Here is a 25,781-nt window from a genome sequence, read left to right on the forward strand (position 1 = left end):
TTTTGTCCAACGTAATCTTCAAAGCTCTTTAACACTTACCGAATATTGTTTTTTAGCCTTTTGGTACAATGTGGGCATCGGAAAGATGTGGCGACCTTAGGGAAGTTTGTGAGCTGGGCTACTTTGCCACCATCCCGTCCATAGTAGAAGTCATCTACCAGCATAATAAGCTTGGTCTGGACAGCATCACCCACATTCTCATTTGGCTCTGGTACTTTGGTTGGTGGTGACAGAGCAGGAATAGGTGTAGAAGAGGGTGGGGAAGCAACAGGAATTGTTTTTTCAGGGGATGCGGGCTTTGCTGCTGAAGGGACACTGGGTTCAGAATCCAGGGACTTTCCTTTCTTCTGGTATTCAACCATTTCTGGGCAACAGTACTATAAAGAAAGACATCTGATCATTCGGATTATCTTGGAGGCTAGAATATGCTTAACTTCACTAAATTCCTTGGTAAGTTTGGTTTCAGGTATTCTCATCTAGCTTTCACCCTTCAGTTTTCTAGCATTTCCAGGTTTTGCTTTTTCTAGCATATATCCACAGCCATATGCCACCCCAGGAACCACATCTTGTATTTCCTTCCTTCTGCCTATCTTAGATCCCTTAACCACTCACTAGTATAATTTGGCTTTGCACTCCCCCTGGCAAAAAGAAGTTCCAACCTTTGCATCTGGGCTAACACCAAAAAATGAAAAGGCTAACAAATGGGACAAGATGATACCTCCTGATTCATCCAAAACATCATTAACAGAAAATGAACTGAGACCAATGTGATTTGAGTTCTTATTATCTACAAACGTATCCTCCTGTGTGGTTTCAAAATCTATCATACTAAGGAAGTAAGGTCATGTATGTTCTATTTGAGGGTCTTTAAATGTATCCTATCAAATTCCCAAGTACACAGCTCTTCTAAAACAGACGAAGAGAGAAAGCAACCCTTTAAAAAGCTTCCAAGTCATTTTAGAGCCCCGTTTCGCAGGCTTCCAATTATTAATGGAGGTATACACAGTAGCTACTTAAGCTGGATTGCTATCAGAGGTGATATCACTTACACACATGTGACCTCTCAGAGCTTCAGTAACACGAAATTGAGCATTACATCGTGGACATATTTTCCGTCCACCATCCTGGAGGTCAAACACTGGGATGGAAGAGGTCACTGGAAGAAGCAAGAACAACTTATAAGATTAATACAATGATACTGGAAAAAAATTACTAACCTTTTACGATAAGGTCAAATATTCCCAGAGAGAGATATCAAAGTAAGCAAGCATGAGTGATCACTATGTTTGAGGCACACTCCTTTTACTGTTTTTATAATTCTAGGCCAAGGGTCAACAAACTATAGCTGGCAGACCAAATCCAGTCCAGCTGCCAGTTTCTATTTGGCCCATAAGCTAAGAATAATTTTTACAAGACTTAAAAAATTCGTGGTAAAATATGCATAACAATATTTATCATCTTAACCATTTTTACACTTCAGTATTGTTAAGTACATTCATAATTTTGTGCAAGCAATCTCCAGAACTCTTCATCTTGCAGAACTGAAACTCTATACCCATTAAAAACCAACTCTCCATTTCTCCCCCCAGGCTCTGGCAACCACCATTATACTTTCTGTCTCTATGAATTTGACTACTCTAGGTACCTCACATTAGTGGAATCACACATTATTTGTCCTTTTGTGACTAGCTTATTTCACTTAACACAGTGTCTTCAAGGTTCAACCATATTGTAGCATGTGTCAAAATTTCCTTCCTTTTTAAGCATGAACAATATTCCACTGTATGTGCATACCATATTTTGTTTATTCACTCATTAGTCTACAGACACTTGGGCTGTTTTCACCTTTCTGCTACTGTGAATGCTGCTGCTATGAACATGGATGTACAAAAATCTGTTCTAGTCCCTGCTTTCAATTCTTTTGAGTATATACCCAGAAGAGGAATTCCTGAAGCATAGAGTAATTCTATTTTTTAACTTTTTGAGAATCACTGCAATGTTTTCCAAAGTGGCTGCATTATTTTATATTCCTAACAGTGCATAAAGGTTCCACAACCTCACCAATATTTATTTTTTTCTGTTTTTTTAATAGTAACCATAACGGGTGTGAGAAGGTATCTTACTGTGGTTCTGATTTCTATTTCCCTAACGATTAATTAGGGATGCTGAGCATCTTCTCATGAGCTTACCAGCCATATAATAATTTTCTGTGGAAAAATGTCAAGTCCTTTGCCCATTTTTAATTTAGTTGCTTGGGTTTTTTGGTTGTTGAGTTGTAGGAGTTATTTACTATTCTGACTATTACCCCTTATCAGATATATTCTTTGCAAATATGTTCTCCCATTCTGTGGGATGCCTTTTCATTGTGTCGATAGTGTCCTTTATTGCACAAAAGTTTTAAATTTTGATATAATTCAATTTTCCTATTTTTTTCTTTTCTTGTCTGTGCTTTTGGTATCATATCCAAGAAACCGAAATCACTGTCAAATCCAAACCATGAAGCTTTCTCCCTATGTTTTCTTTTAAGAGTTTCATGGTTTTAGTTCCTATGTTTAGGTCTTTGATTAATTTTGAGTTAATTTTTGTATTTGGTATAAAGGGTCCAACTTCATTTTTTTTGATGTGGATATGCAGTTTTCCCAATACCATTTGTTAAAAGATTTATGTCTTTAAATGGTTGAAACAAAAGAATTAAATTTTCTACACATAAAAATTATACAAAATTCAAATTTCAGAGTCCATAAATTATTTTAGTGGAACACAGCCATGCTCATTCGTTTATGTATTATCTTTGGCTGCTTTCACACCACAATGGCACACTTGAGTAGCTGCAACAGAGACTATAATTGTACACAATGCCTAGAATATTTACTACTGGGGCCCTTTACAAAAAAACTTTACCAACCTCTGCAATACACCATTAAAAACCCTCATGGCTCACACCCTTCTTTACCTATAGACCTCTCTGCCATATGCCAACTTTAAAACTTTGTTCAGAAATCCACCTCTCTCACGAGGTTATCTTTGATTATCCCAGCCATCTCTAATCAATCAATCCATGTCACTAATCCCCAAAGCAGAATTCCTTACAGCTGATTCAGTTACACTTTTCGCAAGTGGCTATCCTACTGATTTCACTAACGTTTCTGGGAGAACAGAAGATAGCAACCATATTCTACTTCATTTCCTCATTTCAGAGTATAAAGTTGTGATTCAACAAGTACTTTATTTATTAATGTTTTTGAATGACTGGCTGCTCAGGGTCTCCTCAGGTTATTATACCTTTCATTGAAGAATCAGGTCCGCTGGTTCTTTGAGAGCCATGGGCAGAGCTGTTGTTGGATACCACCACTGGCCCTGGACTCTGGCCCAGGGAAGGGATGGTGTTAAGGGTATTCACCAATTTGGCCACTTCATTGCTATTTTCACCTGTAACACCAGGTCGCTTCACAGTGACAAAGCTGGCAATGCTCACTGCAGGTGGAGAGGAGAAAGAGGGAGCTATGGTGACCAAGTGATAATCATCTGTTTTCCACCCACCACCCCAGACTAGCTCTGCCAACTCTTCTTCCCAAACCTTACCTAGCTTAGGATTCGTGGTCTGGTTTGACTGGCCTGGAGGCTGAACAGCTAGTTGCCCCAGAGAGGTCGGCTGTGTGGCAGTGGGGGTGGTGGAAGTGCTGGGAGTGGACTTGGTCTGCTGGGACTGGGACTGTGGGACGGTGCTTCGAATGGTGAGAGTGGCTGGGATGACAGTGGTGAAAGTGTTGGTGGTGGGCCTCACAGGCATTGTGGAGCCTGGCCTCACTGGGGTCATCTGAGAGAATACTTGTGGGACTCCAACTGTCGGCTTAACAAACTGGGTACCTGGGGCTTTAAAAGAGAGACAAAGTACCAAATCTTAGTCAATGACCTCACCTATGATACATTCTCCCTGCCTTTACTGGAAATACTAGAATAGGAAAACATTATTTCCCCAAACTGATGTGTGATCACCAGAGGTTGCCAAGAGTGGTAAAGATTCTAAAGTCTAAGAAAGCATTAGGTATCCAAACTGACAAAAGAAATTAGCTTAGGTAACCCAAAAGCATTAAGTGAAGATTTCCATCAACTTTTACCAAAACACCTTATTACACTGCCTTTTTTAGTCTAAGAATATAATCAGTATTTTGACTTTGGTACCAGAAGAGAAAGAGGGGGAGGCAGTATGAGTGCATACAGGCCAAGTGGTAGAGTTGGTCCTGAAAAAAGGTATCCTTCTTTCTCAGAATACTAAAGGAGTTTTCCATTCTTTTATATAAATTCAAGCAGAAGACAGATTATACTATTCTACTAGGATATCTCAAAGGAGAATGTCTCCTGACTCAACTATAGACAATTCCACTGAGAAATATTTAAGAAATAATAGAATGTGATAGGGTAAGTTGTTCAGACTCAGGGGCCAAAAAACCCCTGTGGGCTCTGAGTACAAATAACCAAAAACCAGCTGGGCATGGTGGCTCATGCCTGTAACCTAGCTCCTCAGGAGGCCCAGGGGCCGAGGCAGGGAGGATCACTTGAGGCCAGGAGTTTGATATCAGTCTAGGAAACATAGTGGGACAACTAACATATACTAAATGAAGAAATAAGGGAAAATTACAAGATTTTAAAAAATTATCCCTCTCAGAATATTGAAAAAAATATCATCTAATAATTTGGAACTAATCAATGGACACAAAGAGAAGTAAAAGTCACTGGAAATAAAAAAGGAGGGGCAATGAAGGGGTAAAAACCTACCTAACAGGTACAATGAACACTATTCAGGTGATGGGCACACTAATAGCTCTGACTTAAGCATTATTATTATATCTTTTTCCCTTTTTTTAATTTATATTTTATTTTTTGACTTGAGTGAGTCTGTGGAATAGCATTATTATTAATAAGCTATCTATGTAACAAAAATATTTGCATCAGCCGGGCGTGGTGGCTCGCGCCTGTAATCCTAGCACTTTGGGAGGCTGAGACAGGCCAATCACTCAAGGTCAGGAGTTCGAAACCAGCCTGAGCAAGAGCTAGACCCGGTCTCTACTAAAAATAAAAATTAATTGGCCAACTAAAAATATATAGAAAAAATTAGCCAGGCATGGTGGCGCATGCCTGTAATCCCAGCTACTCAGGAGGCTCAGGCAGGAGGATCACCTGAGCTCAGGAGTTTGAGGTTGTTGTGAGCTAGGCTGATGCCACAGCACTCTAGCCCAGGCAATAGAATGAGACTCTGTCTCAAAAAAAAAAAACACATTTGCATCTTCTTAATATTTTGAAATTAATTTGTTTAATTTATACCTAAAATCTGTGCTATAAAACTATAGCAAAATAAAGTTTACAATCCTATCATGGAAGTGAGATATATATAAGGAGCATGGAATTTAGAAGTTTGCATTAATAACATTCCTTCAGGATAATAAATTTAATAGCTGACTAAAATACCAGTTACAGAAAAATGACTATAAACCTTATTTCACTATCTCACGAAGGCTGATGAAAAGCTAAACACAAAAATAAATAAAACTACCACCCTGGCCAAAGATTAGAAACAGTTTACTAAAAATCGGGCATAAGTCATTAAGATTTTATCTTATTTTATTTTGAGACAGAGACTCACTCTGTTGCCCAGGCTAGAGTGCCATGGTGTCAGCCTAGCTACAACAATCTCAAACTCCTGGGCTCAAGTGATTCTCCTGCCTCAGCCTCCCGAGTAGCTGGAACTACAGGCATGTGCCACCATGCCTGGCTAATTTTTATTTATACGTGTGTGTGTGTGTGTGTGTGTATTTAGTTGTCCAGCTAATTTCTTTCTACTTTTTTAATAGAGACGGGGTCTCACACTTGCTTAGGCTGGTCTTGAACTCCTGAGCTCAAAAGATCCGCCCGCCTAGGCCTCCCAGAGTGCTAGGATTACAGGCATGAGCTACCACGCCAAGCTAAGATCTTATATTTTAAAATTTTCTTTAAGTACACTTTTTAAGTGACCTAGAGTGTTTTGAAGCAATAAAAACAAATCTTCTGGATGCCAGTTTATTCCAAATGGACATTTTTCCTTACCTGGAACTAATGTAATTGGTCTAACCGTTTGGCCTTGCTGTACGTTCAGCACAATCCCAACTTGATTCATTGCATTTTGTACAGGCCGGACATTCCTTACAGGAAATCCCTGAGTTAAAAGGCAAAATAATCTTTAACATGGAGACCAACTAACATTAGCAGAGATTAAGTATGATTTACATCCAAAAAATTTCCATACTCTTATTTAATGATTCCCTCTTTAGAGTTAGAGCTTTTAAATGACTGAGATGGGAAAATTTAGGAAATTTTAGCAAACTTTTGAGTGCCAAAATATCAAAACCAGAGAACGGGCTTTGGTACATATAAGCAAAAATGAAAAACTACTTCCTCACTTAAGAGAGCCTCAACTTAAAAAAAAATTCTCCTCTACACTCTGGCCCCCTAAACTGCTAAAAGCATAGAAGGGAAAAAAAAATAAAAATAAAGACAGACACTAACGGTATTCACTGGAGTGATTCAAGATACAAACGATCCTAAGAAACTGTTTGTGAAGCCTACTTTGAAGGCTATAAACCTCTGGCAAATTTATCACAGAAGAGTTTGTAACTGAGGAAGCCACAGGCAAAAAGAAATAAAATCTGCCTTTAGAATCTATATTCAAAGCGGGGGCATGGGCAATATAAGTAACCTTACCACTTGTACCCCCATAATACGCTAAAATAAAAATTAAAATTAAAAAAAAAAAAAGAATCTATATTCAGAATTAGGCTTTCAACTTCTATTTACTATATTATATATCAAATAAGTCATCTTCCTTATCTTTCAAAGGTCTCCATGTACTTCACCAATTTCACATATAGAGCTCCTAAAGTCAACTAAGTCACCCCATATGAAGAAAAGCAGCTCAAGTAAAGGGCAAGTACCTGTGAAAGTGGAGTGTTAAGGCTTCCTAATCCAAGCTTTCCTCTTAATTTCTGCCTGGACCTTAACCAAATCATTTAATAAACCTCTAAGGGGTATGAAGAGGAAATTAACCAGCCAAGATACTATTTTGGGCTTTCTACAGTCAGCATCAAATTACAAACAGCAAATGAGAAAGCCAGGTCAAAAGGAAAGACTTAGAACCATTCCTAATGATGCTAAAGACCCTACTAAATTAGAACCTCCAGAGGTCACATAATCTTTCTCTCCTCTCCCAATCCTAGAATTCAGAGTCCTACTCACCTGCGTAGTGATAAATATCGGTTGTGAGGCCACAGGGGAACTAGTCACATGATTGGCATTCTGCATGACCTGGACAGGCCTCAATACCGGTTGAGTAACCATTGTGCCCAGACCTGGGGCTGGATTCTGGGTCAGGATAAGCGGCTGTCCACCTTGCTGGACCAAAGGATTGCCAGCTAAAAGATAAAAGGAAGGGAAAATAATGTTAGAAACAATGTTAAACCCACATTTTATAAGAAACATTATAGTCTAAGAAATGGTGTCCCAGATATCAAAATATCTAAGACTGCCACTTACCTCAGGTTTAATGTCATCAAAAATTTAAGCTTCACTCAAATCCACAACTAACAGAAAAACAGGTGGGTAGGGGAGGTTCACTAACAGTTCACCTATATGTCTTAACTAAGGATGAAAGACACATTAAGACTTCTATGTTGGTCATCACCTTGACTCTGATGATTTAAGTAGCCACATGTAATCTCCTCACACCAAATGAGCAGAAACAAGAGAATATGTAAGTCTTTTTCCATGTTTAAACTAGATAAAACTTATTTTGTCAGAATGTAATTTGTTAGCTAATCTCTATTAATTTTTTTAAAAAAGGAATATACAAATACAAGATGTATTTGTATTCAGCAAATACATCTAAAGAGTGATATCTCTTCCTAGTGAGTCAAATCTGAGAAATGCAATAGATTCTCTAAATAATCATTGCCGTTTATAGGTATGGAAACACAGAGACTAACAGGCTACCTACTTTCTTTCTCTGTATGTCATCAGGGTTCATAAATAGATGACTTGGTCAAAAACTAATCCACACCAAGGGAAAATGATTCTGACTTCAGAAGATGATCCATTCACGAATATTAATAAACTGTGCCAATTACTACTGAAATATCTTCAATTCTTTTCATTTTTTTTTTTGAGACAGAGTCTTGCTTTGTTGCACAGGCTAGAGTGAGTGCCGTGGCGTCAGCCTAGCTCACAGCAACCTCAAACTCCTGGCTCAAGCAATCCTCCTGCCTCAGCCTCCCAAGTAGCTGGGACTACAGGCATTCGCCACCATGCCCGGCTAATTTTTTCTATATATATTAGTTGGCCAATTAATTTCTTTCTATTTTTATAGTAGAGACGGGGTCTCGCTCTTGCTCAGGCTGGTTTCAAACTCCTGACCTCAAGCAATCCGCCCGCCTTGGCCTCCCAGAGAGCTAGGATTACAGGCGTGAGCTACCGCGCCTGGCTCTTTTCATTTTTAAGAAAAGTAATTTTATAAATATTTTTAAAGTCCTCTCTATTTCATTATGTTTGGTTAAAAAAATCATTCATACTGTTTACTGGTTTAGGAAGAATACTCAAAACCAGACAGAAAATTTCAGAGAGCTAATATACCTAAGCTAGATCCAAACAAAATATTGGCTCAACTTTTTTTGTTCTCAGTGTCCTGTTTTGTTTTGCAGCAGGATGCCCAACATAGAACATAATTGCAATATTCAGCTGTGCAAAAGAGGAGCTAGTACTTAAGTACAAATGGGAGACATGATTTTTTTTTGTTTTAAATAAATACTTTAACACAACTCCTATAATCATCTGGACTCTAGGTCTGAGTGGCAGAACTGCCTCTCTCGTGGGCCCACAATATTATGATTTCTCTTCCCCCAATAATCAACACATGGACTCAGCTGCCAATGGTCAAATGAAATCATGACAAGCCCCTTTTCTAGAGTCTTCCCCAGCTCCCTCTAGACATGATCTGGCCAGGACAGATGACTGGAATTTCTTAAAGGTCAATGGTCCTGAACAGTTAAATATTCTACATGATTCTCTTGGTTCCCATTTCTCCCATTGGGAAGACAGATGCACTAATGACTCTCTTCAGCTCGTGGTACAAGGCTAGTATGAAGGTTCCTCCCCATGCCTCTGAGGATGTTGGACCACATGCCCTTGAAGGCTTTGCCCTCTTTGTCCTTGAAGATCTTCCTCTGATTTGCGAGGGTGCCTATGTACACAACGTCAGCTCCTTTGTGCCCAGACTGCATCATCATCCACCGCTGCATGGTGTCAAGGGAGTACAGCTTCATGTCAGCAACGACTGTCATGGTCTAGGCCAGGTGTCCTCAAACTACAGCCCGAGGGGCACGTGCGGCCCGCCGAGGACATTTATCCGGCCCGCCAGATATTTTTGCCACACGGCCCGTCCTGCTTAGCAGCCAACTCGTCCCAGGCCCACAGTGCGCATGTGTGGAATGTGTGCCGCACTCTCCAATGGCCCTCCAACAGTCTGAGGAACAGTGAACTGGCCCCCTGTTTAAAAAGTTTGAGGACCCCTGGTCTAGGCTATCATGCAGCTCACTATGATGTGGGTGTTCTTGGGGTCAAGGAGCATGCCTTTGGCTGTGCTGTACACATGGAAGTAGGCCTCCCGGTAGATGATGATGCCTACACTGAAATGCTGAAGCACTGATACAGGCCCCAGATCCCGTCAGACTCAGAGATCTTCACCAGACAGTGTCCCAGGCCTTTGAAGTCTATATATGACTTCCTAATGTTGACGGTCAGGCAGCTTCTGGTGAAATCCAGTAGGTAAATGAAGCAGAATGAGATGGCCTTGGCCACCTCTCCGGAAGCTAGGTTGTCCAAAAAATACCTCCAGAACTGTGTGTGCTTGTCCATCCTCCCCTCCAGGAAAACCTGCTTGTACTTATCCTTGAAGGTGAAGCTGACAGCTTGAGAAGAAATGTAGCGATGACATTGGCTAGGTTGCCCTTCCAGGAAGACAGCATGCTCTGCTCCTTGGGCATGTAGACAATGCAGCCTATGATGCCTATGTACTGCTTGTTGGCCATGATCTGCTTGCTGGCATGTTGCACCTGCTGCAGCAGCTTGACCTGCTCAATGAGGCCAACAGCCATCTTGGAGATAGTGGTAGCAATGCCTCCAGCCAGCAAGTCTTTGGTGAAGGAGATAGCCTGTTCTATTATGGTGGTGGGGTGGGCAGTGGAACAGGCAGAGAGCCAGAGACTAGGTGCCACTGGCTCAGCCCAGCCACCAGTGGGCCCAAAAGGCTGCCTCAACCTTCTACCCCAAATCACTAGAATGGAATGGGTCCCTCTGAAATGCATGTTAAACTTGACAGATGGAGTCACTGCAGTTAGGCTACAAAGCTAGACCACAGAATGGGTATTACAGGTGGCTATTAATGGGCCAATAGTGGCTTCTCCTACACACTCCTAGAAATTGAAAGCTCCTCAGTAGATTAGACCCTCAGTTACTTAGCCAGCAGATGAGTGATTAGAGGTTGACAAACAAAACAAAAACTTCCAACAAGTTTTGTCTATTACTGGCAATTTATTGACCATATATATTTTTAAATTTTATGTTTTATTATGGAGAAATTCAAACATACACAAAACAGAACACTATAATGAACCTCCAATGTACCCATCAATCAGCTTCAACAGTAATTTATGGCCAATCTTATTTCATCTATACCTCCCACCCACTTAATAGCTCCCCTTTTTTTTTTTTTGAGACAGAGTCTCGCTTTGTTGCCCAGGCTAAAGTGAGTGCAGTGGCATCAGCCTTGCTCACAGCAACCTCAATCTCCTGGGCTCAAGCGATCCTGCTGCCTCAGCCTCCTGAGTAGCTGGGACTACAGGCATCCGCCACCATGCCTGGCTAATTTTTTTTATATACATTAGTTGGCCAATTAATTTCTTTCTATTTATAGTAGAGACGGGGTCTCGCTCTTGCTCAGGCTGTTTTTGAACTCCTGATCTCGAGCAATCCGCTCGCCTTGGCCTCCCGGAGTGCTAGGATTATAGGCGTGAGCCACTGAGCCGGCCCCCGTATTATTTTGAAACAAGTTCTGGATCATAACATCTGTAAACAAACATTTCAGTATGTACCTCCATATGATAAGGACTTTAATAAAGGAGAAAGAATCAGACCACCAATATCACTCCTAAAGTTTATAATAATTCTTCAATATCAAATACCTAGCCAGAATTCAAATTTACAATTGTCTGTATTTTTTTTAAAGAGTTTATTTGAATCTAGTTACAAAAGGGCTACAAAGTGCAACTGTTGGACATACTCCTAAGTTTCTTTTAATCCACAGGTTCTCCAACCATCTGTTTGAATTTATGGTTAAAAATATCGACTAAGCAAAAATGTATATTTTCTAGTCATAATTTTAACTGCCAGGACAAAAGAAAATCAACTACCTCTTATTTTCCTTAAGCCTAAAAATTCTTAAGATAACCACTGGCTCAACATCTAAATACAGGAAGGGAAAGATGCAGGGTTTTTTTGCATTTATGTGAATAAAATCAACCAGCACTAGCAAGTCTCTACAGATAGGCCAGGTTCTCATGAAACCTGTATACACTCTCCCCTTACAAAGAACATTAACAGCATTTTCTACAAATATTTTCCCTTATATCAGGGTCACAAAGTTTTGCTCAAACAAATCCTGACAATTCACATGTCTTACAAGGTTCTATTTCCAGAGGATGAAAGAGGCAATCAGAATGCTGAAGCTTGCCAGATACAGTGGCATGCACCTGTAGTCCCAGCTACTCAGGAGGCCAAGGTGGAAGGATTGCTTGAACCCAAGAGTTCGAGACCAGCCTAGGCAACATAGTGAGACTCCATCTCGACAATAACAAAAAAATCCACCTGATCAACAATGAATTCCATGAGCTTTCTTCTATACTTCAAGCACTGCAAATGGCAAGAGAGCATTATAAAAAAAAAAAAAAATTAAAGAATTATCCAACCGATTCCCTGCCTCTAAGTTTGCTCTCAAATAAACTAGGCACCACAGCTGTAAACTAATAAAATAAGCAGATTCAACAACTTTTCTCACAACATATTGTTTGTTTTACAAATCTGAAGATCTTAATTTTTTCTTTCATTCTTTGACATTGACTTATATACCCTGAAAGCCCAGAGAAAGAGGGCTAAATAGGAATTGAAAATCAGAATTATACAGTAAGAAATTTATAACATTAAATTCCTATCAGCCACCGCTCAGAATTAAGCAATAGTTTCTTTCACTTTATAACATTTATTTCCTATTCAAACATATGATCAGTTAAAACTACAGGAATAATTTCTAAATACTGAGTAGTAGATTCTACAGATCAAAAATAACAAAAATGTTTCAAAGTTTTATTCCTGACACTTTAAAAACAAATTACAAAAAAACTCTAAAACCCAACTTTATCAAGATATAATCCACACATCACCCATTTAAAATACATAAGTCAGTGATTTTTTAGTATATTCACAAGGTTGTGCAACCATCACCATTATTTAATTGCAGAACATTTTCATCACCCCCAAAAGAAACCACATATCCTTTAGCAGTTATTCCCCATTCTTTTCTCCTCCCAGCTCCTGGCAACTAGTAATCTAATTTCTGTCTCCACAGATATACCTATTCAAGACATTTCATATAATCAGAATCATATGATGTGACCTTCTGTGTCTGGCTTCTTTCTCTTAGCATTATGTTTTCAAGGTTGTAGCAAATTTCAGAATTTTATTCCTTTCCTGGCCAAATAATATTCCATTGGTATGACTATACACATTATGTTTATCCATTAATCAGGTGATGGGCACTTAGGTGGTTTCTATTTTTTTTCTTCTGTGACAGGGTCTTGCTCTGTCTTCCAGGCTGAAGTACAGTGCCATGATCATAGCTCACTGCAGCCTCAAACTCCTGGGCTCAAGTTATCCTCTTGCCTCTGCATCCTGAGTAATCAGGACTATAAGCACATACCACCACACTCAACTAATTTTTAAATTTTTTGTACAGATGGAGTCTCACTGTGTTGCCCAGGCTGGTGTTTCTACTTTTTAGCTATAATGAAACAATGCTGCTATGAACATTTGTGCACAAGCTTTTGTGTGAACATATGTTTTCCATTCTCTTGGGTATATAGCTAGGAGTAGAACAGCTGGGTCATATGGTAACTCTATGTTTAACTTTCTGAGAAACTGCCATACCATTTTACATTCTCACCAGCAGTTTATGACAATTCCAGTTTTCTCTGCATTCTTGACAATGCAAATTATTGCCCATAATAATAGGATGGCTTTTTTTTATTACAGCCATCCTAGTGGGTGTGAAGTGGTATCTCACTGTGTTTTTGATTTGCATTTCCTTAATAACTACTGATTTTGAGCATCTTTTGATGTGCTTACTGGTCATTTGTGTATCTTCTCTGGAGAAATGTCTACTATGCTCTTTATCCATTTTTAACTGGATTATTTGTCGTTTTATTGTTAGGTTGTAGTAGTTGTTTATATAATTTTTTTATTATTATTATTTTTTTGAGACAGAGTCTCGCTTTGTTGCCCAGGCTAGAGTGAGAGAAGTGGCGTCAACCTAGCTCACAGCAGCCTCAAACTCCTGGGCTCAAGCAATCCTGCTGCCTCAGCCTCCCGAGTAGCTGGAACTACAGGCATGCGCCACCATGCCTGGCTAATTTTTTTTCTATATATATTAGTTGGCCAATTAATTTCTTTCCATTTATAGTAGAGACGAGGTCTCGCTCTTGCTCAGGCTGTTTTTGAACTCCTGATCTAGAGCAATCCACCTGCCTCGGCCTCCCAGAGTGCTAGGATTACAGGCGTGAGCCACCGTGCCCGGCCTGTTTATATATTTTAGATGCATCCCCCTTATCAGATATATAATTGATAAAACCTTTCTCACTCTATGGGTTATTATCTTTTCACTTTCTTTATTGTGCCCTTCATAAAGTCTACTTATCTGTTTTTCATGTGGTTGCTTATGCTTTTGGTGTCATATCTAAGAAACCATTGATTAATCCAAGTTCATGAAAATTTATACTTATATTTTCTTCTAAAAATTCAATAGTGTTAAGCTTTTACATTTAGGTCTTTGATCTACTTAATTTTTTATAGATAGTATGAACTAGGGGTGGTACTTCATTCTTTTCCATGTAGAAAAAGTATCCAGCCGTCCTAGTATCATTTGTTGATAAAAACTATTCTTTCCCCATTAAACTGTCTTGGCACCCTTGTTGATGATCAAACTGATTATAAAAGAGAAGGTTTATTTCTGGACTCTCATTGTATTCCATTGTTCTATCCGTAAACCAATAAATACCACACTCTTAATTACTATTACTTTGTAGTTAGTCTGAAATCATAAATTATGAGCCCTCCAACTTTATTTAAGTTTTTGTTATTCCTGACACTTTCCTAAAAGCATTGTGTTTCATATATTTTCTTGCTCCTCAAAGTAAATAAATGTTTGAAATTTAAGCTGTCTAACCAGCACACTGCATGAAATATAACAGAATTGGTCATCATGGTGCCCTGAAATGTACTTTCCTGTATGTAATGGCTAGGAAAAGATTATTATTATTTTTTTTAACCAACCCCAACACCTGCCATTGAAAAACAGATATTTTGCAATTAAGGACAAAATTGTGCCCAATTTCACCTCATTGCTTCTTTTTAAAAAAGTGTCTTTATAATATTTTATCCTCATAAAATGCTACATAAATTTAAGTTGTAAACCATAATGATAGAACGAGTACCCTTGGGTCTACTACCCAGCTTAAGGTTGGATCATTTTAAGTACTACCTATGTGCTGCTACACTCTTTCCCAATCCCTGACCTTCCTCCCAGAGACAACACTTTCCTAAATTTATGATTATCATTCTTTTGGCTATTTTTTTTTTTTTTTTGTAAACAGGGTCTTGCCCAGGCTAGAGTGGAGTGGCATGATCATAGTTCACTGCAATCTCCAATTCCTGGGCTCAAGTGATCTTCCTTACCTCAGCCTCCCAAGTAGCTGGAACTGTAAGCACGTGCCACTACATCTGGCTAATTTTGAAAATTTTTACTTTGTAGAGATAGAGTCTCGCTATGTTATTCAGGCTAGTTTTGAGCTCTTGGCCTCAATCAATCCTCCCGCCTCAGCCTCCCAAAGTGCTAGGGTTACAGGCATGAACCGATGCACCTGGCCCCTCTTTTGCTTTTTTAAAAACTAGTTTTACTATACCTTTTTTATAAACATATTTTAGTGGTATTTGTTTTTGAATTTTATTAAAATGATATATCATAAAATAGTCATTTTATTCAACATTATGTCTAACAATATGGTAAATATAGTTGTAATTTACTCATTTTCACAGCTACCTAATACTCTATTTTATGCATTCATTATAATTTAACTATCTACTCTGTCAATGGTCATTTGAGTTGTTTCTGGATTTTTTGCTATCCCAAATATGTGGCTATGAACATTCTTACACATATCTCCTTGTGTACATGCCCAAAGATTTTTGGGGTGTACCACAAGGGGAACTGCTAGGTTGCAGCATATGCACATGTACCTTTGCAAAATAATACAAAATCATTTTCCAAAGTGGTTAACACTTTATTTCCATCAACAGTATCTATATCCCTCTCCAGTACTCGGAATTGTCAGATTTCTTGATTTTTGTCCAAATGTTGTAAAATAGTATTTTATTATAGTATTAATATGCATTTACCTGATTACTAATGAAGTTACACATTTTTTCATGTGGATTACTGGCCATTCTTGTTTTCTGTTCCATGATGTTCATACCTTTTGTCCATTTTTCTTTTGAGTTTCTTATCTTTTTACTACAGGTTCTTTATACTGGATACTAATTCTTTATAAAGTAATTAATACACGCCACAAACAACTACCAGTTTGGAGCTTGTTTTCTCAGGGTTTTTTTTGTTTGGTTTTGTTTTTAATTATTTCTTTAGTGTAGTTCTACTTGTCAATCTTAAGCTTTATGGTTAGCTCTTTTTTGTATTTGGTTTAAGAAACCTTTCTCCTTTCTGAGATGATAAAAGTCTTCTCATATTTTCTTCTAAAAGTTTTGCTTTTCCCATTTAAGTACTTATTTCACTTGAAATGCATTTTTGTGTATGTGTGAAGTAGGAAACCATTTCTTCATCATTTGAGTGCCATTTATGGCCTTGTCCCTCCTTCCCCAATGACCTGTTATACCACCTTTGTCATATATCAAGTTTCCATATGTGCATGGGATTCTTACTTTGTCTACTCCTATGTCAATTTCACACTGTCTTACTGAATTTTCATAAGTCATCTGAGTCAGAAGTTGTCTACATAACTCACCACTGTATAGCAATTCCTAGCTCCTAGCACAGAGAAGACACTTAAAGATGTTCGCTGTCTGAATGAATATTCCTAATAAGATTCGAAGCTTTTTGAAGGCAAGAATTATCTTATACTTCTTTATTATCTTGTCACAAAGTCTAATATATAAATAAATAGTATGGATGCAAGATATATTACGACTTGAAAAGAGAATCCTTTACCTTTCCCTCTAGATCTGGAGGTTGTACAATTAGTATTTTAATAATTAGGCCGGGTGAGGTGGCTCACGCCTGTAATCCTAGCTCTCTGGGAGGCTGAGGCAGGTGGATTGCTAGAGGTCAGGAGTTCGAAACCAGCCTGAGCAAGAGCGAGACCCCATCTCTACTATAAATAGAAAGAAATTAATTGGCCAACTAATATATATAGAAAAAATTAGCCAGGCATCGTGGCACATGCCTGTAGTCGCAGCTACTTGGGAGGCTGAGGCAGCAGGATTGCTTGAGCCCAGGAGTTTGAGGTTGCTGTGAGCTAGGCTGACGCCACTGCACTCACTCTTGCCTGGGCAACAAAGCAAGACTCTGTCTCAAAAATAATAATAATAATTACCACTGAAATTTCAAACCCTGACCTACTTATTGCTCCTCACATTTACTTATGTATGACACATACAAAATAAGTAGTCAAGAAAAAAGGTTACATATCAACAAGACATGCGTTCAACATGAGATGGGTAAAGTTAAAAAGCTACACAGAAAAAGTGGTTTTAAAATGTTCCTGTTCTGCTACATCAAATAAGCCAGGCACAGAAAGTAAAAAACTTCATGATCCCACTTACATGTGGAATCTAAAAAAGTTGAACTCATAGAAGCAGAGTGTAGAATGGTAACTGCCAAGGGCTGGGGGTAGGAGAGCAATGAGGAGTCAAAAAGTATAAAGTTTTAGTTAGACAGAATAAGTTCTGGAAATCTACTATACAGGGTGGTGACCAGAGTTAATAGTATTATATATATGAAAATTGCTAAGATAGTTCTCAAATGTTTTCACCAAAAAAATGACAAGTATGTGAGGTGACTTAAATTAATCTAATAATTTCACAATGTATACATATATTAAAACCACACTGTATACACTCTAAATATATAAAATTTTTGTCAATTATACATTAACAAAGCTGGGGTGGGGAATAAATACAATCTTCCTTGTGATCAAGAGTCAAGGAAATGATTTTTATGGAGAGAAGGCAAAGAAAATAAGAAACATGGGAAATTTGTAAAAATCAAATCAATGCACAAAAAAGTATAGTCTTTTAAAATATAATATAATTACTAGAAGAGGTAGATATCAGTAACCAGAAGCCATACTGGTTTTAAAACTGGTTTAAAAGGAAGGTAGGGAGTAGGGAGGGAAAAAAAGACAATTTTTTAAGTTTAGTCCAAAGAAACTAGTATGCTACTGAATTGCTTAAAAGTTATTCTCCTTTGCTATGTTATTTAATGTAATAAGTGGACAATATACCAATACAACTAAATTGAAGGCTTAAAAGGAAACTGGATTGTAAGGAGTATTTCTTATTCACTTTATTCTGAAGTCTCCTCCTTACAGTTAGGCTAGCATTTCAAGAGTATCTGATAAGGCCGGGCGCGGTGGCTCACGCCTGTAATCCTAGCTCTCTGGGAGGCTGAGGCAGGTGGATTGCTAGAGGTCAGGAGTTCGAAACCAGCCTGAGCAAGAGCGAGACCCCATCTCTACTATAAATAGAAAGAAATTAATTGGCCAACTAATATATATAGAAAAAATTAGCCTGGCATGGTGGCGCATGCCTGTAGTCCCAGCTACTCGGGGGGCTGAGGCAAGAGGATTGCTTGAGCCCAGGAGTTTGAGGCTGCTGTGAGCTAGGCTGACGCCACAGCACTCATTCTAGCCATGGCAACAAAGTAAGACTTTGTCTCAAAAAAAAAAAAAAAAAAAAAAAAAGAGTATCTGATGAAAAAGTTACAGAACTGTATGTATTATACAAAAACAAAAAAACACACAAGACAAAGTGGACCACTTAATTTATGCATAAATTTTTTTGGAATATACAAAAGACTGGTCCCCCTTTTTTCTTTTTATCATGAACATGGATTATGGGTTAACACTTTAATTTAAATACTAGAGGCTTCTAAAGTAAACTCAATTTATACTTTTTAGAAAAAATTAGTACACTGGCCCTAGGCTGGCTCAGGAACCAAGAGTCCATTTGAGAAGGAAAGGAGGCTAGGTCATCACAGCATGTCATGAGATGTTCAGACATCTCTGTATGGGCACTGGAATGCTGGGATCAAAGAAAAGTTTAGATAAACTTGTTGCTAACAGAATTTAGACATTTTAAGAGAAACTCGGGAAAGCAGTAAAGACAATGAGAGTATCACAAGCTTTAAAGTCCAGATAATTCAAACCCAGTTTAAGTCACTTACCAACTATTAAGTTATTAATAACTTAAGCAAATTATTCAACTCTCTAAGCATCAGTTTCCACATCTGTAAAATGACAGAATTCTCTATATAACTGGTTATTCATCTTTATACACACACACACACACACACACACACACACGAGGGTCCCTTTGTTTTTTTTAAAAGTCGTCTAAGGATTTTCCATATGATGATAATCATATTTTCAGTACCCTAAAATTGAAAACCTATGGAAATGATAAAGATTTAAAAGTTTAGTAATATCTAAAGTTGGCAACAACATGGGGAAAAAGTTATTAGTGGGCACTTATTTAGAGCAACATATCAGGGCAACTTGACAACATCTATCAAATTATAAATGCTGACCAAGCAATCTTACTTCTAAGACTTTATATTGCAGATATGCTTACAAATTGGGCAGACATATGCTTGAAAATGTTCACCAGAGTGCTATTTGTAATCACAAAAAAATTGGGACCCTAACAAATGTCCAATAGGGGAATGCACACATAAATGGTTATATCCAAAAATAAAAAAACATAACACCCTTCTAACAAAAACATAAACTGACAGAACATTTCTAGATGGCCAATTCAAGAACTATATTGAACAAAATCTTCAAAAACTGTGATGACCAGCTGGGTGCGGTGGCTCAAGCCTGTAATCCTAGCACTCTGGGAGGCCGAGACGGTAGATCGTGCAAGGTCAGGAGTTCCAAACCAGCCCTAGCAAGAGGAAGACCCTGTCTCTATTAAAAATAGAAAGAAATTAATTGGCCAGGCCGGGTGCAGTGGCTCACGCCTGTAATCCTAGCACTCTGGGAGGCAGAGGCGGGTGGATCCCTCAAGGTCTTAAGTTCGAGATAAGCCTAAGCAAGAATGAGACCCCATCTCTACTAAAAATAGAAAGAAATTAATTGACCAACTAAAAATATATATACAAAAAATTAGCCGGGCATGGTGGCACGTGCCTGTAGTCCCAGCTACTCAGGAGGCTGAGGCAGTAGGATCACTTGAGCCCAGGAGATTGAAGTTGCTGTGAGCTAGGCTGATGCCACGGCACACACTCTAGCCTAGGCAACAAAGTGAGACTCTGTCTCAAAAAGAAAAAAACAAAAAAAACTAACTGGCCAACTAAAAATATATAGAAAAAATTAGCCGGGCATGGTGGCATATGCCTGTAGTCCCAGCTACTCGGGAGGCTGAGGCAGAAAGATCACTTGAGCCCAGAAGTCTGAGGTTGCTGTGAGCTAGGGTGACACCACAGCACTTTAGCCAGGGCAAGAGAGTGAGACTCTGTCTCAAAAAAAAAAAAAAAAAAAAAAAAAAAGAATAAAAACTGTGATGACTTTTGATCCAACAATTTGACTTCTAGAAATGTAGTCTCAGAATTAAGGATATGAGAAAAGATACAGAGACAGAGATATTCATTGAAGCTCTTTAAAACAGTAATACATCCTTTTGCACCCTATTGTTAATAAGTTAACCAAATAATGTAAAGTACAGTCAGTCATCAAAAATGTTATACATAACTATTCATTAAAACAAGAAGACATTCACTACATTATTAAGGGGAAAAAGCAGGCAAAGAGTAATGTAGAGTCTGCATGATTCTACTTTTGTAAAAAACAAATCACTATATATAGCATATAAAATATAGGGTATATACATGTATACAGGACAAAAGTTATAATTAACTCTAGGTGGTAGGATTACAGTTTAAAATTTTTCTGCCTGTTTTTTTGCTTTCTAGTTTTTCTACAATGCACATATTATTCTTATAGTCATGAAGCTATTTTTAAAGAAAATAAAAAAGAAAGTCCCTTGCAGCAACACAATGATTCTATAGAAGTGCCCATTTTAGTCATGAATCTTGACATATAACTTGCCAATAACTCATCTTCAGCGTATAGAAAGTCTTCACAAAAGAAATAGAAACCAATACTATATAGCCTCTCTAGTCAATAAGTATACTAAAAACACTACTCTTTCACCATTTCTTTCAGGTGGACAACAACAATATCCTATCTTCCATTCCCATACCCAGGAAGCAATAACCAAATGAATCTGCCAGAGAAAATACAGAACAAAGCTGCCCTGGGAAAATTCTTACTAAACTAATGAGCCTTTTCTAATTAAAAAAACAAAACCACCAAACCAAACCAAAAAAAACAAAACAAAACAAAAAAAACCGCCCCAAATCTCTTTAATAGTTAGGAAATTTGGTTTATGTTTTCTCTCCTAGAAATTATCAGTAGCAAGAATCTGCTGCCCTCTGACTTGAACCACCACCATCAATTCAGCACCAACTCAGAAGGAACAGCACCACCTACAGAGTCACTTCCATATCAGAGAATTTCTAAATTCGTTCTCCAACTAGTAGAACCACATTAGTGCCAAACTAAATAAGTATGGCTGTCCCTAATACCATTTTTATTCTCTCACCCTTCTAGCCCAGGAAGAATTTCCCAATAATCCCACTTACCATTGTTGTTGGCAATTAGTGTGACAAGAGTCTTCTTTGTACTGTCGCTGTTCTGTGACCCGCTGCTACTAACGGTGGTGGATGTAGAGAGGTGCCCAGCAACAGAAGCATGGGCAGCGATGGGCACTGGAGCCGAGACTGGCTGCTGGCTCACAGAAACTGTGGGGAAGGGGAGGCACAGTCACTTGGAGACAGGGACAGATGACACTAAAAGAATACTGCTCTAACCTTCCCTTTCCATCTTCTTCTCATGGCTCTCTATAGCCAAAAAGTTTCTGGTTTTGTTCATAAATCCAACTGTTCATCTGATTTCTCCTCCTACTTATCCCTTAGTCCACCATTTAGACACAATCCCTTCTTTGTCTCAAGTTTCCTGGTTAATTAAATTTCATCACTGAGCCCACGAAAACAGGATTTTAATGTTTGCTCATAAAGCACTAGAAAAACCTCTAGGACTCAAAGGTTTATTATCACCACTACTGGCATTCATAACCATGCATATTAAGCCATTCACAAGACCCTGAACTGTGTCCTATTTCAGCCTAAACCAATGCTATCTTCAGGTCTCAAGGCAGGGAAAATAAAAATAAAGAGCAACTGGTACAATTTAGGGGAGAAAAAGAGCTACCACCTACTTTCTGAATTCAGGGCAATCTAGAATTTGATCCTGCAATGTCACCTTTATGAAAGAAAAGCTAACAAGCCTAAATTTATAAACTGTCCATGAAGGCAGACACAAAGCAATTTCTACTCAGCTCACAGAGGAAATCAAGTTCAAGTAAAACAAACAAAAACAACAAAAAACAAGACTATGGGAACCTGTTTTTGACTAGGTACATAAATGAACACTGACACACACCACCACTTTGAATTCTTACTCATACATCATTTGGTAAGATGACTGCCAGATACTTGATAAACACTGGTTAATCCAACTTCTTGACGTTTTTAATGAATTAAGTATATTATTTATAGCACTATGGATGAGGAAACTGAGGTTTTCATAGGCTAGAGCAGGCATCCTCAAACTATGGCCCGCGGGCCACATACGGGCCGCCTAGCACATTTATCCGCCCCTCCGGGTGTTTTTGCCGCCACTGCCTGTCCTGCTTAACAGCCGACTCCTCCCGGGCCCATAGTGCGCACTCTCCAACGGTCTGAGGGACAGTGAACTGGCCCCCTGTTTAAAAAGTTTGAGGACCCCTGGGCTACAGCATGGAAAAGAAGGAAGCACCATTGCCACAATGACGTATCCCTGGATTCTTAAAGTCCTTTTCCATTTCACACTTTTTAAAATTTTAATGAACATTTTATTTAATGCTATGTATAACAGAACACTATAAATACAGTGGAAACAAAGTTTTGTCAACTTAATAAAATTTTTAACATTAAGTGGGAGGTGATAATTTGATATCTATATTATAGTATTTATTTTGAAAAATATTCCCAGCTTGGGGGTGAAACAAATAATTTTGCATTCCAAACTCTAGAATCATGATTTTCATGTGAGCATAACACAGAATTACAGTAGAAAAACAAAAACATTTTAATTAATTTCCTTTGTCATTAAATCAATAAAATCTTTGTTGTTTTTTTTTTTGAGACAGAGTCTCACTCTATTGCTAGGGCTAGAGTGCCGTGGCATCAGCCTAGCTCACAGCAACCTCAGTCTCCTGGGATCAAGCAATCCTACTGCCTCAGCCTCCCAAGTAGCTGGGACTACAGGCATGCACCACTACGCCTGGCTGATTTTTTCTACGTATTTTTAGTTGGCCAATTAATTTCTTTCTATTTTTAGTAGAGACGGGGTCTCGCTCTTGCTCAGGCTGGTTTCCAACTCCTGACCTTGAGTGATCCACATGCCTCAGTCTCCCTGAGTGCTAGGATTACAGGTGTGAGCCACTGCGCCAGGCCCTAAATCAATAAAATCTTTGCCGGCTATAGATCTCCTTTACTAATACATATTTAACTCTTCTCTATTGGAACTATATTGCTAATGCCATAGTATATACACTCAAAACTAAAACAAAACAAATACTGTATAAAATCTAAAAGTGAACATTAAGTTCTAACAATTATATTTGTTAAAATTAAATATAATTTTATATTATACTTAAAAGACATCAAAAGTAAATAAATAATTTTTTTTTTTACTCTTCCTGACTTAAATGATAGCTACAGGGATAAACATGGAAAGAAGCCTTGCCAAGTTAATCACTGCAAATTGTAAACGATGACTGCTGAAAATAAACTAATATATTAGAGGCTTTTTTTCTTTTAAAGGAAACCATATAGAGCAGTTCCCCTCTCCCAAAAAAAGTACTTTTTCCTAGTTTTACACAGGATAATCACAGCAGAATACATGGGAACAGTCCCACAGCTACCACCACATTACAATAAAAATTTGGATAATGTAATACCGTGTTTCCCCGAAAATAAGACAGGGTCTTATATTTATTTTTCCTCAAGAAGACACCCTAAGGGCTTATTTTCAGGGGATGTGTTATTTTCCCCTTAAAGCTTCAGCTTGCAGCATGCACAGGATGGCCAGGACCTGGCAGGGGGAGCCAACCTTGTTGGTGGGGCTGCCCTCACCTTTCTGATCACCTCTGGGATAGTAGATGTCACAATGGGGCAGATGAGAAGGGCTGCTCGTCTTCTTTACTGCTCCACAATGAAACGCATGGGTTGTACAGATACGCTGCGTAGCCACACCCATCACTAGGTCTTATTTTCCAGGTAGGGCTTATAATTGCGCAAATGCTTAGAAATCCTGCTAGGGCTTATTTTACGGGTAGGTCGTATTTTCCACGAAACACGGTAGCAGAGTTGCTATAACATTACTTTCTTAACTTAAAACACCATTCAATTTAATTAAAGTACAGTCTAAGATCAGAACAGCTTTTGTTACCTGTAGTAGTTTTATCCACTGAATTATAATCTTCAACTACAGAGTCCTCAATGACATCACTGATTTTCTGCCACGGCTCTAACTCCTCCTCCTCACACTCCATAAACAGGTCGGTGTCCGCCATGCTATAAGAAAAAAGTTTAAATAAGATACTGACCTAAGAATAAGAGAAATAACAAAGAGAAGTGCATTAAAGGGTATAAAAACATACGGTTAGAAAAAAATCAATGTTTGATAGCAGAGTAGGGTGACTATAGCTAAATAGAAATGTACTGTACCCAGGAGATGGACACCGTAAGTACCTCGAACTGGTCACCACACATTATACACATGTAACAAAATTTCACATGTACCCCATAAATTTGTACAAAAAAAGCAGCAGTTTACACAAACTATAGAATCAGATCCTTGACTCCATTGGTTACCTACCCCCTTGTGCTCCTACCATTTCCCCTAGCCATCCCCATTTCTAAGGATTTAGATTACAACTTTTATTCTTGAGTATTAGAATCCATTTCACAGCAAATTAATAATTAGGATTATGAAAGTTTACCATATAATATTCAGGGCTGAGAGTAGGATGAAGCGAGTGAGGTTTTAAAAATGATCTTTTAAAAATGATGCATTAAAACACTATTTATCGTGATTACTGAGCCTTTCTGTACTCCTTTAAATTATGTATCTAAGATGAGAACCTCACTCTTCACACTCTAGTCCCAGTCCTACTTACTACTTTGTACTTCTAGGGTTGGCTATTCTGGAAGCTATGCCACCATGATTTTGGAGTCAACCTTTAATCTGAAAACAAACAGTTTTGTTTCATGTCTGAGTTACATAACTCTTCAAAAAATAAAGTCTACAACTTTGCATTGCAAGCAAACAGAGCTATTGCTATTCTGTCCTGAAATATTAATTGACTAAGAGTTAGTTTCTTTGTTTTGGAATGGGAGTAGCATTACTGCTCAATGTTCAAACAAAACTTTTATTGCAAAGGCTCTCAGCACCCTTAGTGTCTCAGTAATTTTTCTACCACATCCATAAGCCAAAAACAAAACAAACCAACCTAACCATTCTGTTTATTATGCCCATACAACTTGATAGTAATTAATAGTAGTTTTGAAGATACCCAACAGATGGCGATGTTTCCCTTGAAAATTTAAAACATCCAGCAATGCCCCAGTGAGTTAGGGACAGTTTGGGAACCACAAAAGTGCTTAATTTGATTCTAACTGGACTCTAATCTTCTATTTTAATTATTTCTGTCTTTCTAAACCAAAACCACAAAGGGGGTGAAAGAAGAAAAAGATCTAAGGGATCAACTTAAATTCTCTTATTTTCATGTTTAATTCATATATACATAAGAAAATGTTAGCCAGAAATTAATTAAAATGAAACCAAATCCCTATCAAAGGCATTCTTTGAGTCAAAGACCACAAAACACATGCCTCTGTATTTTCCGGTCTAGTTCCACTAAAAAAATATGACATTCTAAACAACCTTTCTTCCTAACTATTTAATTTATTATTCTTT

At 38.2% G+C, this 25,781-nt stretch overlaps 1 protein-coding gene across 3 annotated transcripts in view; it reads right to left on the minus strand.

Moving 5' to 3' along the window:
- Positions 1-25,781, minus strand: part of POGZ (pogo transposable element derived with ZNF domain) — a 59,549-nt gene that overhangs the window by 19,230 nt on the left and 14,538 nt on the right. For 2 of the 3 annotated variants that reach the window (XM_012767587.3, XM_012767590.3), the window contains exons 2-9: positions 24,252-24,376; positions 21,341-21,499; positions 7,267-7,442; positions 6,082-6,190; positions 3,583-3,873; positions 3,283-3,501; positions 1,050-1,156; positions 40-377 (exon numbers count right to left, since the gene is read on the minus strand). In XM_012767587.3, the coding sequence (XP_012623041.1) occupies positions 40-377; positions 1,050-1,156; positions 3,283-3,501; positions 3,583-3,873; positions 6,082-6,190; positions 7,267-7,442; positions 21,341-21,499; positions 24,252-24,375 (1,523 nt within the window). In that variant the 5' untranslated portion in view covers position 24,376. The remainder of the gene's footprint in view (positions 1-39; positions 378-1,049; positions 1,157-3,282; positions 3,502-3,582; positions 3,874-6,081; positions 6,191-7,266; positions 7,443-21,340; positions 21,500-24,251; positions 24,377-25,781) is intronic. The other variant, XM_012767591.2, reaches the window with a different exon arrangement.

The sequence above is a fragment of the Microcebus murinus genome, chromosome 2 (assembly GCF_040939455.1).
Source record: "Microcebus murinus isolate Inina chromosome 2, M.murinus_Inina_mat1.0, whole genome shotgun sequence".
Taxonomy (NCBI): Eukaryota; Metazoa; Chordata; class Mammalia; order Primates; family Cheirogaleidae; genus Microcebus; species Microcebus murinus.